The following is a 16,568-nucleotide window of genomic DNA, read 5'->3' as shown; positions in this document are numbered from 1 at the left end:
CAATAACCTAGTGGAACACAGAGACAGAGTTTTATCATATATACTCATCTGCATAGTAAGCCCACGCATGATACACTTCGACTGAATGAAAACTCCTAAGAAAGAATGCCACTTGTGTAGCAGGGAAAGTTGCAGTAAGTTAGGAAAGGATAATCTTAAAGAAGTGTATTAGAGCTCTATTTTTGCTTCTTCTGCAGGCACTTCTTTAGCCACCAAACTGCTATGTATTTACTGATCCCTACATAAGAGACTTTCTTAGTACTTTTCTTTTCCAGGTGAGATGTATAAAAGTGCAGAAAATAAGATATGTTTGGAACAACTTAGAAGGACAGTTCCAGAAAATTGGGTAAGTCATTTCAGTAATTTCATCTGAAACAGAGAAACTTATCTCAAAAATATCATTTCTAAATAGGTCTTTCTAGGGGCGCCTGGGTGGCGCAGTCGGTTGGGCGTCCGACTTCAGCCAGGTCACGATCTTGTGGTCCGTGAGTTCGAGCCCCGCGTCAGGCTCTGGGCTGATGGCTCAGAGCCTGGAGCCTGTTTCCGATTCTGTGTCTCCCTCTCTCTCTGCCCCTCCCCCGTTCATGCTCTGTCTCTCTCTGTCCCAAAAATAAATAAAACGTTGAAAAAAAAAATTTAAATAGGTCTTTCTCATTATTATTATTTCAGTTCTTTGGAAGACTGGCTCAGTTCTGCCAAGATACATCTGAAATTTGGATCAGGTCTAACAAGAGAAGAACAAGAGATTAGGTACCATGCCTACTGTTTTCTACATCAGCTCAAGAGGATGGTTGCCATCAGCCAAATAGAGAGCCTAGCAAATCATTATCTTAGCTGGTCAATATCAGAAAACTTTGTAATGCTCTATTCAGTATTGTTAGATTCAATGCATGCACATACCTTCTCTTGCTTCGTCGGATCAGCGTTGTGGGGGAGGTAGAATGAATATCCTCATCATTCCAACATAATACATGAGAAATCTGAGGCTCACAGAGGTTCGATGGCCTGAACAAAGGTCACATGGATGGGAGGTGATTGAAGAGCTGAGTCTCACAGGTTTAGTCCTCTTTCTACTCTACACAGAGCTTCTCAAGGTTATAATAATGGGGTTGAACCAGTTTGGGTTGTAATCAGGAAATATATTTTATGCCAAGATCACATAGTTGAATAATAATTTCAGAGCAGCAGAAACTGTTGTGCAAGAACTGCAGCTCCATGATTCCAAAGCAGTTCCAGGGCAGAGGAACCAGGCTGAGGAAGAGCACAGTGTTGAATGTCAAGTCTATCAGTAATTCACTGTGTGGTTTTGAGCAAGGAACTTCTCATCTCCGGGCTTTGGTTCCCTAGTTGTTAAAAAGGGGAGGAGGACTTTGGAAAGACCTTGCTGGTCCTAAGTTTCTGTGATATTCATATTCCCCTGCACCCCCATTTTCCAGTACTTTGAAGGGACCCAGAGCCTTTCAGCATCCGCATCACCTAGAAGCTTGTTAGAAATGCAGAATCTTAGACCACACATCATCCCTCTGAATCAGAATCTTCACATTACCAAGATCAGGAAGTCATGTGTATGAACGCTAAATCTCAGGAGACACTGCTCTAATACATTTGGCCAAGCTACTTGATCTGAATATCTACATAGGAGGCACAGAGAGTGTGGTCAGTGTTCCCAACAGCAAAATAACTCATAAAGGGTCCTTGCTCTGCATAATCTAAGAAATATACCTCTAGGTTTTCAGTTAAAGGGTGTATAACTTTGTGTATAGAGCTGTCTTTGAGATCCCAACATCTTTTTGCTCACATTAAAATAAATTCTACAGCTTCCCAGAACTAAACAGGAGTAGGAAGGTAGGTCCAGTACTTCTTACTAGTAAAACTATTTTCTTGCAATGATCTCTCCATCCCACATCCACAGAGCCACAGTTGGGGACAGAGTTGAGAGAGTGCCAATCTGGAAACTTACTTGAATGAGGCAACCACTAATATTAAATACCCAAATTGCCATCAGGGAAATATTTAGACCTCAGGAAGAATCTAATTTAGTAGATGCAATAGGATCATGTTTATTGTTTTTGTCCTTGGGAACCACCCCCTCCCCACTCAGTTATTTTGAGAAGGATGGAGATATTATGGAACAAGGGAGGCTTACCTTGACTAGGAGAAAGTGAATAGGCCTTTTTTCGAATGAGTGAAAAATGAGCTTCATTTTTATTAGTTGTAACTGACTGACCTATGATCTCTCCCTATAGGAGGTTAATATGTGGGCCTAATACTATCGATGTTGAAATCACACCAATTTGGAAACTACTCATCAAAGAGGTACGCAGGACTTACTCTTGGCGCTAAATAGAGGCTAAAGGAGTTCTAGTCAAACAATCAAGAATGCTACTTGTTAATAAGTAACCGTAATTTGTGATATTTTAAAACAGTACAAAGGATAGATTCTTCATATCTCTTTTCTACTGTTTTCCTTGGAGACCATCTTTTGCACATGTTGCCTGGCACAGTATAATGACACTCATGTGTCTACTTATCCTTTAATAACTGGGTGCACCTCTTCTCTTTCTTTCTTTCCTTTTTAATCCAATGTTTCTTAGCCTTTCCCAACTTTGTGAAACTAAAATAATAATTAAAAATTTAAAAACTCAAGACATTTCTTATGGGCAACATAATTTCCTCAGCATTAGTCTTACTAGTTCTCTAGATCTCAATGTTTGTGTGGGAGGGAAAAAAAGGACTTGACCATCATTTGTTAAGTTGAATTTTTCCTCTTTGAGTCTACCATTGAGCTTATTTTTCATTTTGCAGTGATTATTATGAAACTATAACCATACAGCTGTACCCTGGGTCTTTTTCTGAACTTTACTTCTACTCCTACTTGTTTTTGAAAAAACTTACTAAACCCAAGGTATTTTCTCAATATTTCTAGTAAGAAAGGAAGCAAAAGAAACTGATAGGAAATGTTTCTGTGTGCTCCTTCCCCAACCAGAGGCAAAGATTGCTGTTCCCATCTTAGACAGATGGAAATCAACTGGAGAGCATTTGAATAAGGGTACAAAATGTCTTAAACCAAAGCAGGCTAACAACTGTGGAGTTAGCCTCTCCCTTCTTCCACAGTGTCCTAGATGTTCAAGGACAGTTTCCCAGTTTCAGCTTGGCTCTCTACTAATGAGCAAATGTAGTCTTCAACTTATCCATAAATCTAAGTACTTTGATGGCTTAGAAGATGGCAGATGCTGTGTCCGAGGGAAGAACAACAGACTCGAGAGCATTTTAACTCCGTAAACCTGAACTAAAACTTCACCCTTCTGAGGGCCAGTACATGTGAACTAAACCTCATAGTATCCACACCCTACACCCTTGTGATGGTCATCATGAGGACCCACGAGACACTACTTTGTGAATGATAAGGTGCAGCAGTGATTAAAAGTAAGTGCTCCAGGGTCAGCTCCCCGGGTTCAAGGCCTACTCTGTGATTTGTTGCAGCTGTGTGACCTTCAGCAAGTTTCTCAAGAATCTCATGTCTCAGATCTCGAGATCTGAGGCTCAGCTTCTCCATCTTTGCAATGGAGATAAGTAAAAGCTTCTGGGTAATAAGGTAATCATGGAAATTAAATGAGAAAATTCAGGTAAAGTTGCTAAGCACAGTGTCTGGCACGTGACAATTGCTGAATAAATACAGTAAGAATGAGAATATTGTATGGGGTGGTTGGTGTCACAGAGAGGCTTTTGAAAGCAAACAAGTCAATGAATAGCTCAGGGCGAAGACTAAATATCCCCATTGCCTTCCTGTTTTTGTGTCTGCCAACAGGTTTTAAATCCATTTTACATATTTCAACTCTTCAGTGTCTGTTTGTGGTTTAGTGAAGACTATAAGGAATATGCTTTTGCCATCATAATCATGTCCATCACGTCCATAGCGTTGACGGTATATGATCTCAGAGAGGTGAGTTTTTCCCCCACCAATCTTGTGGCCACAGAAAGGGAACAGTAGGACCTTTATTGAAATACTGTTAGAAAGAAGAATCGGGAAATAGCCATTGCCCACTCCACAATAAATGAGACCAAGTTTGTAAATATCTAGCACAAATATTGATACTCAACAACGTTAGTCCTTTTCCTTCTATTACATCCTGATTCCTAACCTTCCAAGTTATTTTTCCTCCTCTCTTTAGTTTATTCAGGCTGATCAGCCAGAGGAATTTACAAATATCTATGAATTGTGCATAAGTGAAAAAATATGTACAGAGAATACTGTCGAATCTTGAAGATGATGGGAGAGGGTGCAAGGTGGAAGGGTCTGTTTCATAATGACTCTTTGCCTTTTCTAGTTGGTCAGTACTTATTTGTCAAAGCCTGAGTCCAACACTAGGCTTTCTTTATACCCACGCCAGGGGATCTAGGTGCCGTTGGGAAAAAGTCCTGTAGAACAGATTGGTTGATGACACTCTAAATCCATGAATTCCATCCTTATCTGGGCAAGCTTTCTGTAGGTCCCTGGTCAATGCACTGTCCCATTCTCAAAATTAAGAATTCACACCAAATATTTCTCCATGAGAGAGATCTCCTGTTCATCTCATAGTCCACTTCCTTGTTCCACAAGGAAGATAGAAGCCAGAAGACAGGAATTTGCTCAACTCCCCACTCTCCAACTGTCAAAGGACTCTGTTTCTGCCTCCCGCCCGCCCTGCTCTCCCGTTATGGAGGAGAAAGGGCCCCTGCCTGTGCTTGCCAAAGCACCCTCTCTGACCTGCTCAGGGTGCTTCTGTGGTCCTTCAATGACCTCCTCACTCCCTCCCCCAAGGGCCTTTCTGTTAGCATTTAAATGTGCTCAAGTAAGGAAGCAACCATTTCTTTTTACCCCGCTTCCACCTGTAGCTACCACTCTACCTCTCTTCTCCCTTTTACAGCAAAACTTCTTTATGTGTGCTTTTGTCACTTATTGATCTCCTGGTCTCTTCTCACTCTACTGACCTGATTTCCTCTCTGGTGACTCCATTAGAGAACTCTTGTTAAGATCACCACTATAATCTTAAGGCCATAGGTGGTTATAACATTTTTTTTTAATTCCTTTTTAAGGGGCGCCTGGGGTGACTCAGTCAGTTGGGCATCTGACTCTTGATTTTGGCTCAGTTCATGATCTCACGGTTCGTGGGATTGAGCCCGGTGTTGGGCTCTGAGCTGGTCCTGGGGCCTGCTTGGGATTCTCTCTCTCCCTCTCTCTCGGCCCTTCCCCTGCTCACATGCGCGCTCTCTCACTGTCTCTCAAAATAAATACATAAACTTTTTAAAATAAAAATTAAAAACTTCCTTTTTTTAAACTAGTTATTTTTTTCTTAATAGAAAGAGTAATATATGCACATGATTTTTTAAAAGTTCAAATAGAACACAACGGTATAAATAAAAAGTAAATATCCCTCCCAGTTTGGATCTCCCAGTATCCAGGTTCCCTTTCCAAAGGCATTCACTGAGACCAAAAGTTCTATGACCTTGAGCAGTATTAAACACACAGGCACTAATTTGTTTCACACAAATGGAAACACTATGTGCACTGTTGTGCGCTCGCTCCCATTTTCCACCTAATATATGTTAAATATCTTTCATGTCTGCCCAAATATGTTTTCTCTAGATGCACCATAATTTTTTAAACCAGTCTGATGTTGATGGATAGTTAGATTATTTCTAGTCTTTTGCTGTTAAAACAATCACAATTCTTGCACATGTATCTTTTTACACATCCACATATATGTGTGTTTATAAATATATATAAATTATGTGTATTTATATTACACATGCATATGGATATAACAAGTATACACATGTGTGCTTATATATATTGACATAGAGACATAAAATTTTTATACCTGAAATTACTTAATTATAAACTAGGTATATTGTTTTCATAGGCATCCTCAAAAGGCATCTTAAACAAGTAATACTAATTTACACTCCTCCCAACAGTAGAGGAGTGTTGGTTTCCCTTATCTTTGCCAATATAAGTGACAATAGAATTGCATAACTTCAACAGCATGTTTTCTATTACAAGTTGAGCACTTGCTCATGTCCTAAGCTATTTGCATTTCTTTCACTGTGAACTGTATTCGTGTCCTTCATTAATTTTTATTGGACTTTTGGTCTTTTGTTTGTTGATTTCATGGTCTCCCTCCTACCGCGGACACTTTTTTTTTTTTTTTCACGCTGCAGCTTTTATTAAACTTCTCAGTTGCAATTGATAGTTAACTGCTCCGTTGCTTCTTTTTGAAGCGCTCTTTCCCTGAGACTTCAGAGACAACACACTCTCCATCCTCTCTAGTTGCTCTTTTTCAATCTTTTTTATAGTTCATCCTCCTCTAGTGGCCTTTTGTGGGGGAGGCAGTGTCTCAAAAGCAAAACAATATGCAAACTATACAATGTATACTCTACCGCATATACAATGTATGTTCTATCTTTCTCTTCCCCTCCACTTGTGCAACCACATTTCTTGTGTTTTCTTCAGAAGAAATTTTTAGGCAAGTCAAGCAAATGCAAATATATGAACCTTGTTTTTCCTTCTTTCTTATGTAAAAGGTAGCATCATTATGTAATCTCCAACCTTGCTTTATTATTATTCATAATAGTATGTCTTCATGGCCTTTTCATGTATGTATATTGAGAGATTCTTCACTGTTCTGATAGCTGTATATACCAATGAGTTCTAAAATGACTTTCAAATTTGTATATATTTCCAGCCCAAACATTTCTTTTGAGTTTGAGACTCATAGATGCAACAACCGATTTGATTCAAAGTCACTTATTTAGGGAAGTTTTCTATTATTGCTTCTATGGGCTGTATATGCTCCAAAAGCATACCTTTTTTTTTTAATTATTGATTGTAATGATACATTTACGTTTGTGACTATTTGATAAATATATTTCTCCCAGTGGTTTGTAAATTCCTTGCTAGTAAGAACTATATCTTTCTTTTTCTTTTTCTTTTTCTTTTTTTGAACATTCTATCCCCACCTCTTAGCATAGTCCCTGACACATAGAGTTTGTGTAATAAATGCTGAGTGGATGAAAAAATGAATAAAAGGATACATTAATAGCAAAACAGTCTTTCACTATGTGTTACTCTATTAATTGTTCTTAGGACATATTAATCAGATTTATAAATGATTTATGCTAGAAGGTTTAGGCGGTATCATAAATGGCAAAATCAGAAGAAAAAAAATGAATACACTAGATGATTAGGAGTTTTAACCCCTAGAAACAGATAGTTCTTTTACACAACAGTTTCTTTCTTTTTTAAAAATGTTTATTCATTTTTGAGAGAGAGAGAGACAGAGACAGAGACAGAGCGTGAGTGGGGGAGGGGCAGAGAGAAAGGGAGACAGAATCCGAAGCAGGCTCCAGGCTTTGAGCTGTCAGCACAGAGCCCGACGCGGGTGTTGAACCCACGATCTTTGAGATCATGACCTGAGCTGAAGTCGGCCACTTAACCTACTGAGCCACCCAGGAACCCCTCTTTTACACAACACTTTCTTTAAAAATGTGAAATCAAATGTAATTTTATTGTGTTTTTCTTTTTTATCCTCTTATTGATTCACTGTCAACGTCCTGTGTATTTCATATATTAAAACAATGTATACTATGAGGAATAGTAGGCACCACTAAAACTCCTTATAAAGTTACAGATTAAGAACTCTGATGTGGAATAACTCAAAACTGAGATATTGCTTAGCTCTCAAAGCTATTTAGGTATGAACTTTTATCTTGAATGACTCAAGTTCTTGATGTTCTCTGCTGAAAGAACTAAATACAAATTTATGGTCATCAAAAACTACTTTGAGTGAACCGAGCATGCTGGGAAATTTCTTTCTATCCAAGAACACATACTTCTTACTGCTGGTGAACAGCACAGCAAGTTGAATGACTTTTCAGGTAACTAATAGGCTGCTTGGTCTTTCATTTTTAGCCAGTGCATTCAGTTGGGAACAAGTCAGTGCTCTATCTTTAAAGAGACTAGCACTTTACTGAATTAATACCTGGGACTTCTCCTCAAGTAGAAAAGCCTTTTTTCCCATTTTCCTTTCTTCTTTTTCAGCAATCTGTAAAGCTCCACCACCTAGTTGAGTCACATAATAGCATTACAGTCTCTGTATGTGGGAGAAGAGGTAAGTCTCATTATTTTAGATCTGTGTGTTGTTCATAAGGAATCAAAACGGGATTTAAACTTGTATTCCTGGTTGTTGCTACTACTTTCCTCTTTGTGTGTGTGTGTGTGTGTGTGTGTGTGTGTGTGTGTGTGTGTGTTTCTGGTGCACTTACTTAAAGGAATGAAGGACTTGAGATGTTTTCACCTTAAAAAGAACTTTACTGAGGTAAAATTGACATACAATAAGCTGAACATATTTAAAGGATACAATTTGATAGATTTTGACTTATGTACATCCTTGTAACTATCTATGAAACTATTACCACAATAAAGATAATGACTATCCATTGCCCCCAAAAGTTCCTTCTGTCTGTAACCTCTTCTTACCCAACCCCATCCTCAAGCAACTGCCTTGCGTGTTTAGAATTTTATATAAATGGCATTGTACAGTGGGCATTTTTTGTCTTTTATAAGATATTTTGGGTTAATTTTACTGGACTCAAAGTTCATAATTATTTTAAAATGCATCTATTTTATTAAGTATATCAATAGTTTATTCCTTTCTATTTCTGAGTAGAGTCCCAGTGTATGGATAGACTAGTTTGTACACCCATTCACCTACTGATGGAAATTTGGGTTGTTTCTAGTATTGGGCTATTATAAATAATGCCTCTATGAAAATTTGTGTACAAGTTTTTGCATGGACATCCACTTTCATTTCTTATGGGAAAATACATAACTGTGGGGCGCCTGGCTGGGTCAGTCCGTTAAGTGACCGACTTTGGCTCTGGTCATGATCTCGTGGTTTGTGAGTTCGAGCCCCGCGTCAGGCTCTGTGCTGACCGCTCGGAGCCTGGAGCCTGCTTCGGATTCTGTGTCTCCCTCTCTGTCTGCCCCTCTCCTGCTTGCTCTCTGTCTCTCTCTCAAAAATAAACATTTAAAAAAAGAAAAAGAAGAAGAAAAAGAAAATACAAATTGCGAAATGGCTAGGTCATATGGCAGGTAAGTGTTTAACTTTTTAAGAAACTGTGAAATTGTTTTAGAAAGTGTTTGTACTATTTTACATTCTTAACAGCAGTGTATGAGAACTGCAGTTGCCCCATACTCTTATCTGCACTTGGTATGCTCAGTCTTTTTAATTTCAGCCATTTTTAACAGGTGTGTAATAATATCTCATTGTAATTTTAATTTGCATTTCCTCAATGACTCATGGCACTGACCACTTTTTCAAGTGCTTATTTTCTACGTATGTATTTTCTTTGGTGAAGTTAAAATTTTTGTGCTGCTAGATTCACTTTTATTAATTGACTTTTGAGATTTCTTTCTGTATTCTGAATACAAATCTTTTGTCACAAAGATGCCTTGCAAATATCTTTTTCTCACTCTGGGACTTAGCTTTCCATTCTCTTTACAGTGTCTCCCAAAGGGTGGATATTTCTACTTTTGTTAAGGTCCAGTTTATCGAATTTTCCTCTTGTGGATCATGCTTTTTGTGTCAGATCTAAGAAATCTTTGTCTAATCCAAGGTTATCAAGCTTTTCTGTGCTGTCCTAATGTAAATAAGTGCTTAATACATAAATTCTTAATGAATATTTACTCAATAAATTGATGTGAGGTATTTTTTATTTGAAAATGTATTTTTATAACCATACAATGGGAAATATTGGTTATTTTCTTTTTTTCAATTTTAAAAGTTTTATTTAGATGTATTTTATATAACCTATAATATTTAATTTTTAGAAAGAGTGCTATTTTTTTAAGTATAATTTATTGTCCAATTTGCTTCCATACAACACCCAGTGCTCATCCCAACATGAGACATCCTTTGCAAAATGAAGGGTTACAAGCTGGTACCTTCCTTGGAAATCCCCCACATTTGGGAAATTTGTTAAAGGTTAGGGTAGATTGAACAGATTTAACAATATTTAACAACTTTGTTGCATATGAAGTTGGGGAGTACAAGTAGGACACTTTCCTAAAGGACTGAATAGTCTGAATAACTCATTTCATCAAGAAATAATCCATAGTTTTCAAAATGGGATAGTAATTATGAATATAACCTGGTGGCAAAATTCTAGTCTTTCTTTATCCAACCCTTAGGTTGGAACACACCTGGTTCTCAGGAGGAGAGAGGGCTATAATTAACAACTACAATGCATACTTTTCTATCACACAGACAAGCAACAAAAAGCCATAAAATTTGTAGCCCAAACAGAAACGATTTGGGTCCCAGGATCATAATGTTACATAGAATGCAGGGTGATGCCCCCTGTCACCCTTCCTCTCAGACCTCCAAGTGATGGGGTTCTTTCCAAAAGGGGAATGTCCTTCATGAGAGAGAAAAAAAGCCACATTCAGATTAAATTAAGTGCCGTGTTTTTGTTTGAACAATTGGTAGCAAAAACCAGGCTGTTTGCTTAGCTTTATTTACTTATGGTGGCTAAGAGTTTGGGGTTGCTGCTGGCAAATTGGGTGCTTAGCAGGGTTTATAACCAACTTAGCTTTGGTGAGTGGAAGAACACGTCTTTGAACTCATAAATAATCAGCAACACTGCCACTATATTCCTTTCATGAGACAATCGGTGAAGTCCTTGGTGGCTAGCTGATAACCATGAATGTATTGTTTTTGTTTCTGTTTTTCTCCAGGTGTAAAAGGCCTCCTCCAGACTAGACATCATTAATGAGGCTTCTAATGGACAAATATACCTTTCAATCTTTCAGGACAATCCTTTGCTTCCTACTGTAAATTAGTATCGATCTGGTCTTCTAGTTATTTCTCCTTTCAGGCACAATAGGAAAATTAATGTAATAAGTAAAGTTCTGCCTGCTGTGAAGCTTTTCTTCTTCACGGTCATTCTGGGACCCTTTTAAGCCAGGATCTAAAACCATGAAATATTTGGGATTCTTTCTTGTCTGTTAATGATCACAAAAAAAACTTCGCCTGAGGTCTTTGATGTACAATGAGGAACAGACAACAGAATGACAAAATTGGGAAGACATGTTGGGAGATGAGAAAAATGTTCTTAAAATTCACTTGGATTTTAAAAATCTGATTGAGTCTTATTTTGTTTATAACTCTTCTACTTGATAATTGAATCTTGTTGGAAACTCATAATTTATAACGGCCAGTCATATCAGATAACGTTAAATTCATGATAGACAGGTAAAGGTTCTGGTTTTTAGTCTCCCTCAGAGATTAATAGAAACAAACAAAAACTACATTGGATTCTAGAATGTTCATAGTTTTAGGTTTCTTATTTAGATCTATATTGTATTTTGAATTTTTTTAAAGATTGAAGTTCTTTTTTTTTTTTTTTTTTTGCAAATAGACATTCAAATGTTCCAATATCATTTGTTGAAAAGACTATCCTTTCTTCACTCAGTTGCCTTTGCATCTTGGTAAAAAATCGGTTGTTCTTATACAGGCGGATCTGTTTCTAGACTCCCTATTCTATTCTACTGATCTGTCTGTCTTTATACCAAAGCCACAAGGTGGCTTTATAATTAGTCTTAAAATAGCATAATGTAGTCATCCAACTTTGTTCTCTTTTTCAGAGTTGCTTTGGTGATATTGGGCCCTTTGCATTTTCATAGGACTGTTAGAATCATCCTGTCAATTTCTAACAACAACAAAAAAAACCATGATGAGATTTTGATTAGGATTGTGTGAAATCTGTAGATCAATTTGTGGAAAGTTGACATATTAATAAATTTGAGTCTTCTGACCTATGGACATAGTATGTCTCTCCATTTATTTGATTTTGGTTAATTTGGTCTTCTTTCTCTCAGCAATATTTCACAGTTTTTGGCGTGTGGGCCTTACACATTCTCTCTAAGATTCATTCCTAAATATTTCATGATTTTGATGGTCTTGTGAATGGTATTTTTAAATGTAAATGTTCAATTGTTCATTTGCCAGTAGTTTCCTCAAATGCATGTGATGATTCATCTCTAAGCACTCTTGGGTCTGTATTCTGAACTCATAGAGACCTCTGGATTTTGTCTGGGTTCCCCTTCCCTGCACAGTGGCCTGGGAAGTCTCTAAAGGCAGTAAGCTAAGCAATTGCAAGGCACCTTCACTTGTTTTCTGTCTTTTGTTGCTTATGTTCAGTGCCCCAAAACCATTGTTTCACATATTTTGTATGGGTTTGGTTGTTTCTGGTGGGAAGATAAATCTGTTCTTTTTTACTACTTCTTGGCTGGAAGTGAATCTTGACCTTTTAAAAATAACCTGGTCATTTTCTTGCTTAATTTTTTATGATGAAACATTTCGCATACAGACAATAATGGAGAGAATACAATAATGACACCCATGTAGCTTTCACTCAGAATCAATGATTATCAGCTCATTGAATCTTTTTTTTTCCAACTGTCTTACTACCTCCTTCACTCTAGATTTATTTTGTTGCTATTCCAGATATCACGTGATTTCATTTGAAAAAAATTCAGTATATATGCAAAATATAACAATTCCTTTTAAATTTCTTTACCTAAAAAAAATAAAGTAGCTCCATAATTTAAAAAATCAATTATATAGAAGTATTCAAACTTTCTTAGTTGAGTCACCAGTGTGTGTTTATACATGTATATACATCTTCAAATCAGGCTCTAAATAAAGTCCACATACTGCAAATGATTGGTAAGTCTCCTCTAGTTTATTTTTTATAATAATTTTTTAAATGCTTATTTTTAGAGAGATAGAGCATTGGAGAGAGAGAGAGAGAGAGAGAGAGAATTCCCAGCAGGCTCCACACTGTCAGCATGGAGCCGACTTTCACAAACTGTGAGATCATGACCTGAGCCCAAATCCAGAGTCAGATGCTTAACCAACTACACCACCCAGGGGCCCCAAGTCTCAAGTTTATTTTAACTCTACACATTCCCTCCTCCATATCTTACATTTTCCTTGCACATTTTTTTGTTGTTGTTGAAGAAAGGAAGTGCTTCATCCTGTGGGTTCTACAGTTTGGGTTATGTTGATTGCATATTCATAAAATTATTTAACTTGATTTTCTATTGCTTGCAATTCCTGTAAATTGGTAGTTAGATCCAAGGCTTGAGTTTTTGGCAAGAATACTTTATAGTTGATATAGTGAACTTTTTTTTAAGTTTATTTATTTTGAGAGCGAAGGAGAGAGAGAACTCATGAGCAGGGGAGAGGCAGAGAGAGAGAGAGAGAGAGAGAGAGAGAATCTCAAGAAGGCTCCACATTGTCAGAGCAGATGTGGGGCTCAATCTCAGGATGGTGAGATCATCCTGAGCTGAAATCAAGAGTCAGAACTTTCACCAACTCAGCCACCCAGGCACTCTGATATTGTGAACTTCTAAAATGGGAGGTGCATACTATCTGATTATCTTCTTTTTGTGACATTAGCAAACAAATGTTTATGACCTAGATTTACTATTTCATTAGGAGTTTCAAATTTCTACTTGTATCATACCATCTTCACATACTAAGCGTAATAGTTCAGTAAAGAAAAACCCTCCTCAACTATTTCATTACCCTGAGATTCAGTTTGTTTAAGAAATAAAAGATTAATATTTGATTATTATTTTTTTTATGTACCAGCTTTCAAAATAATGGGTTGATCCTCTAGCATTATCCAAAGAATTTTTTTTTTAGAGTCAATATGGATGTATAATGTTAAACGTTGTTGGTATATTTCTCTCCATGGCAATTTTTATTCTTACTGTGCTCAAATTGTCTCATCTTTGGCCGTTGAGTGCCTCCTCAGGTTGGCTTCTGAATTCTTTTGCCATGACTTCAGCAGTCTTTGAAAATTTTATTGCTTTCTGATATGGTATGATATTCCACGTTCATCTGGAACAGTTCTGCTCTAAACCTGGACACATCCATTTTCCCAAAGAGCTCTTAGTAATTAATGGTAGTTAGAGACCTCAAACAGTGCACTGGAAGTGCTCGTTTCTACGTGTTAGTCACTGTTGCTAGGCCTTTTTAGGAGACAGATGTAGGAAATAATTTATTTCTTTTTTTAAATGTTTATCTATGTTTGAGAAAGAGAGAGAAACAGAGTGTGAGCAGGGGAGGGGCAGAGAGAGAAGGAGACATGGAATCCGACACAGGCTCCAGGCTCTGAGCTGTCAGCACAGAGCCCAACGCAGGACTCGAACTCACGAACCGCGAGATCATGGCCTGAACCGAAGTCAGCACTTAACTGACTGAGCCACCCAGGCACCCAGGAAATAATTTCTTAAAGATACAATACATTATGAGTTCATACTGGCCTTTCTAATTCAAGTTTAGAGCTATGGGCTTTTTACTTAACTTTGTTGATTGTTGATTGTTGATTGTTGATTGTCTCTCCTTTCTCTATCTCAAGTGTCCTGATTCTCAATGATAGCAACAAATTACTCATTTGCTCTGTTCCTTATACACACTAATCTTAGAATAGCAAACCAAGACACCCTGCGGGAATGTAATTCCTAAAAACAATTTCATGTTTTGTTGGAATTCTTCTTTTCTCCCACTTATGATATGTCATTTCAAATGTACAAATTATACATTTTTTTAAAAAAAATTATGTTTCAGAGTTACTCAAAATGATTCTTCTCTGTTTATGTCAACAATTTGATAGGGTCATCCTATTCATTTTGCCTTAGGTTTTTAGTGTTAGCTTTTCAAATTTGTTTTTTGTATTCCCTTATGTAGATATTACACAAATATATATTGTATAAAATATAAATGTATAAATTTAATAAAATTATATATAATGTATAAATTATAAATTAGATAAAATGTGTATTATGATTACATAAACTATCTGCATGGTTCAAAAGATCTTAAAGGTCTTAAATCCATAAGACAAGACATTTGGGAGAATCAGGCTCCTATCCCTCTTTATCTACCTTGTATAATCTCTATAGGAATCATTTTTGTTTGCTTTTGATTTATTCTTAGATTTAACGGATACAAAAGTTATATATAATATCCATATCTGTATCGCATGTATCCAGAAGATTATATATATTTATACTGCTGTTTAGATGACAGGGATATACCATACACATTTAACTTACATTTCCTGGTGTGTATGTTTTACATGCTTTATTTTAATTGAAGTATAGTTGACATAGAATGCTATATTAGTTTCAGGTGTATTTATATACTTAACTGTGTTTCATAGAGAGTCTTTCATAATGGGATAAAGAAATAGTTTTCGTGTGTGATTTCAGCTGTATAGTACTCTTGTGTATGGCGGAGCCATTGTTTATTCAACCAATTCTCTATTGAAGTATGTTTTTTATTGTTGTTTTTTAGTTTTTACTATTACAGATAGTGCTGAAGTAAAAAGGCTTGTTGTGCATATGTCTTTTCATATTGCCACCAGTTTATCTTTGGCATTGATTTCAAGAAGTAAAATTGCTGAGTTAAAGGATGGATGTGTGTATGTACTTTTGCTAGGTACATATTGCTAAATTTCTTTCCATGGAGATGGTACCAACTTGCATTTGCACCAGAAATTGTGAGAGTGCCTGTGTCTTCATGGCCTTGTCAACGGACTATGCCGGCAAACTTTTAGATTTTTCTAATTAGATAGATGGGCAATGTTATATGTATATGTTTATTTATTTTTTCTTTTTTAAGGGAATAACTTGACTCTTAGAGAATAGTTGCCAGAATAGTTCAAATAACTTTTTCCCTGAGCAATTTGAGAGTAAGTTGCCAAACTAAGGCTCCATGACTCTTACCTATTTTAGTGTGTGTTTCTTAAAGACAAGGACGTTCTTCTACATAAATGACAGTGTAGCCGTTAATATCAGGAAGTTAATATTGATATATTAATAGAAACTGATACTCAGACCCTATTTGAATTTTCCCAGTGGTTAATAATGTTCTTAATAGAAAAGGATTTGGGATCACACAATGGTGTTGTTCAACATATCTCTTTATTTTTCAATCTTCCCTTGATTTTCATGACTTTGATTCCTTTCACTCTGATTATTTTGTAGAAAGTCTCACAATCTGGATTTGTCTGATGTTTCCTAATAGTTAAATTCAGGTTATGCATTTTTGGCTGGATATCACAGAAGTGATGCTATGTCCTTGTTGCTTCCTCTCAAGTGCTACATAATTTAAATTTGTCCTATTACTGGTGATGTTAATTTGGATTACTTTGCTAAATAGTACCTGCCAGGTTTCTCCACTGTAAATTTACTCTTTTCCCCTTTGTAATTAATAAATATTTTGTTGAGAGATCCTTTGAGATGATATAAATAAACTCTCCTCATTAAATTTACCCACTAGTTGTAGTATCCATTGCTATTTCTTGGCTAAATTATTACTTTGATGGTTGCCAAATGGTGATTTTCTAATTTTATCTTTTCTCCTACATTAATTGTAAAGTTACTGTAGGAAAAAACTATCTTTCTCCTCATTTATTCATCCATGTGCTTATATCATATGGACTCATGAATT

At 36.6% G+C, this 16,568-nt stretch overlaps 1 protein-coding gene across 1 annotated transcript in view; it reads left to right on the top strand.

Annotated features, from left to right (window-relative positions):
• Nucleotides 1–209: 209 nt before the first annotated feature.
• ATP13A4 (ATPase 13A4) overlaps nt 210–16,568 on the top strand; it is a gene marked incomplete at its 5' end in the record, with an annotated part of 73,606 nt that continues 57,247 nt past the window's right edge. Inside the window, 5 exons of the mRNA XM_049623200.1 lie at nt 210–346; nt 670–750; nt 2,247–2,316; nt 3,809–3,943; nt 8,081–8,150. Of these exons, the coding sequence (XP_049479157.1) occupies nt 210–346; nt 670–750; nt 2,247–2,316; nt 3,809–3,943; nt 8,081–8,150 (493 nt within the window). The remainder of the gene's footprint in view (nt 347–669; nt 751–2,246; nt 2,317–3,808; nt 3,944–8,080; nt 8,151–16,568) is intronic.

The sequence above is a fragment of the Panthera uncia genome, unplaced genomic scaffold (genome assembly GCF_023721935.1).
Source record: "Panthera uncia isolate 11264 unplaced genomic scaffold, Puncia_PCG_1.0 HiC_scaffold_1350, whole genome shotgun sequence".
Classification (NCBI taxonomy): Eukaryota; Metazoa; Chordata; class Mammalia; order Carnivora; family Felidae; genus Panthera; species Panthera uncia.
The sequence above is the reverse complement of the archived record's forward strand: the minus strand, read 5'-3'. Positions and strand labels throughout refer to the sequence as shown.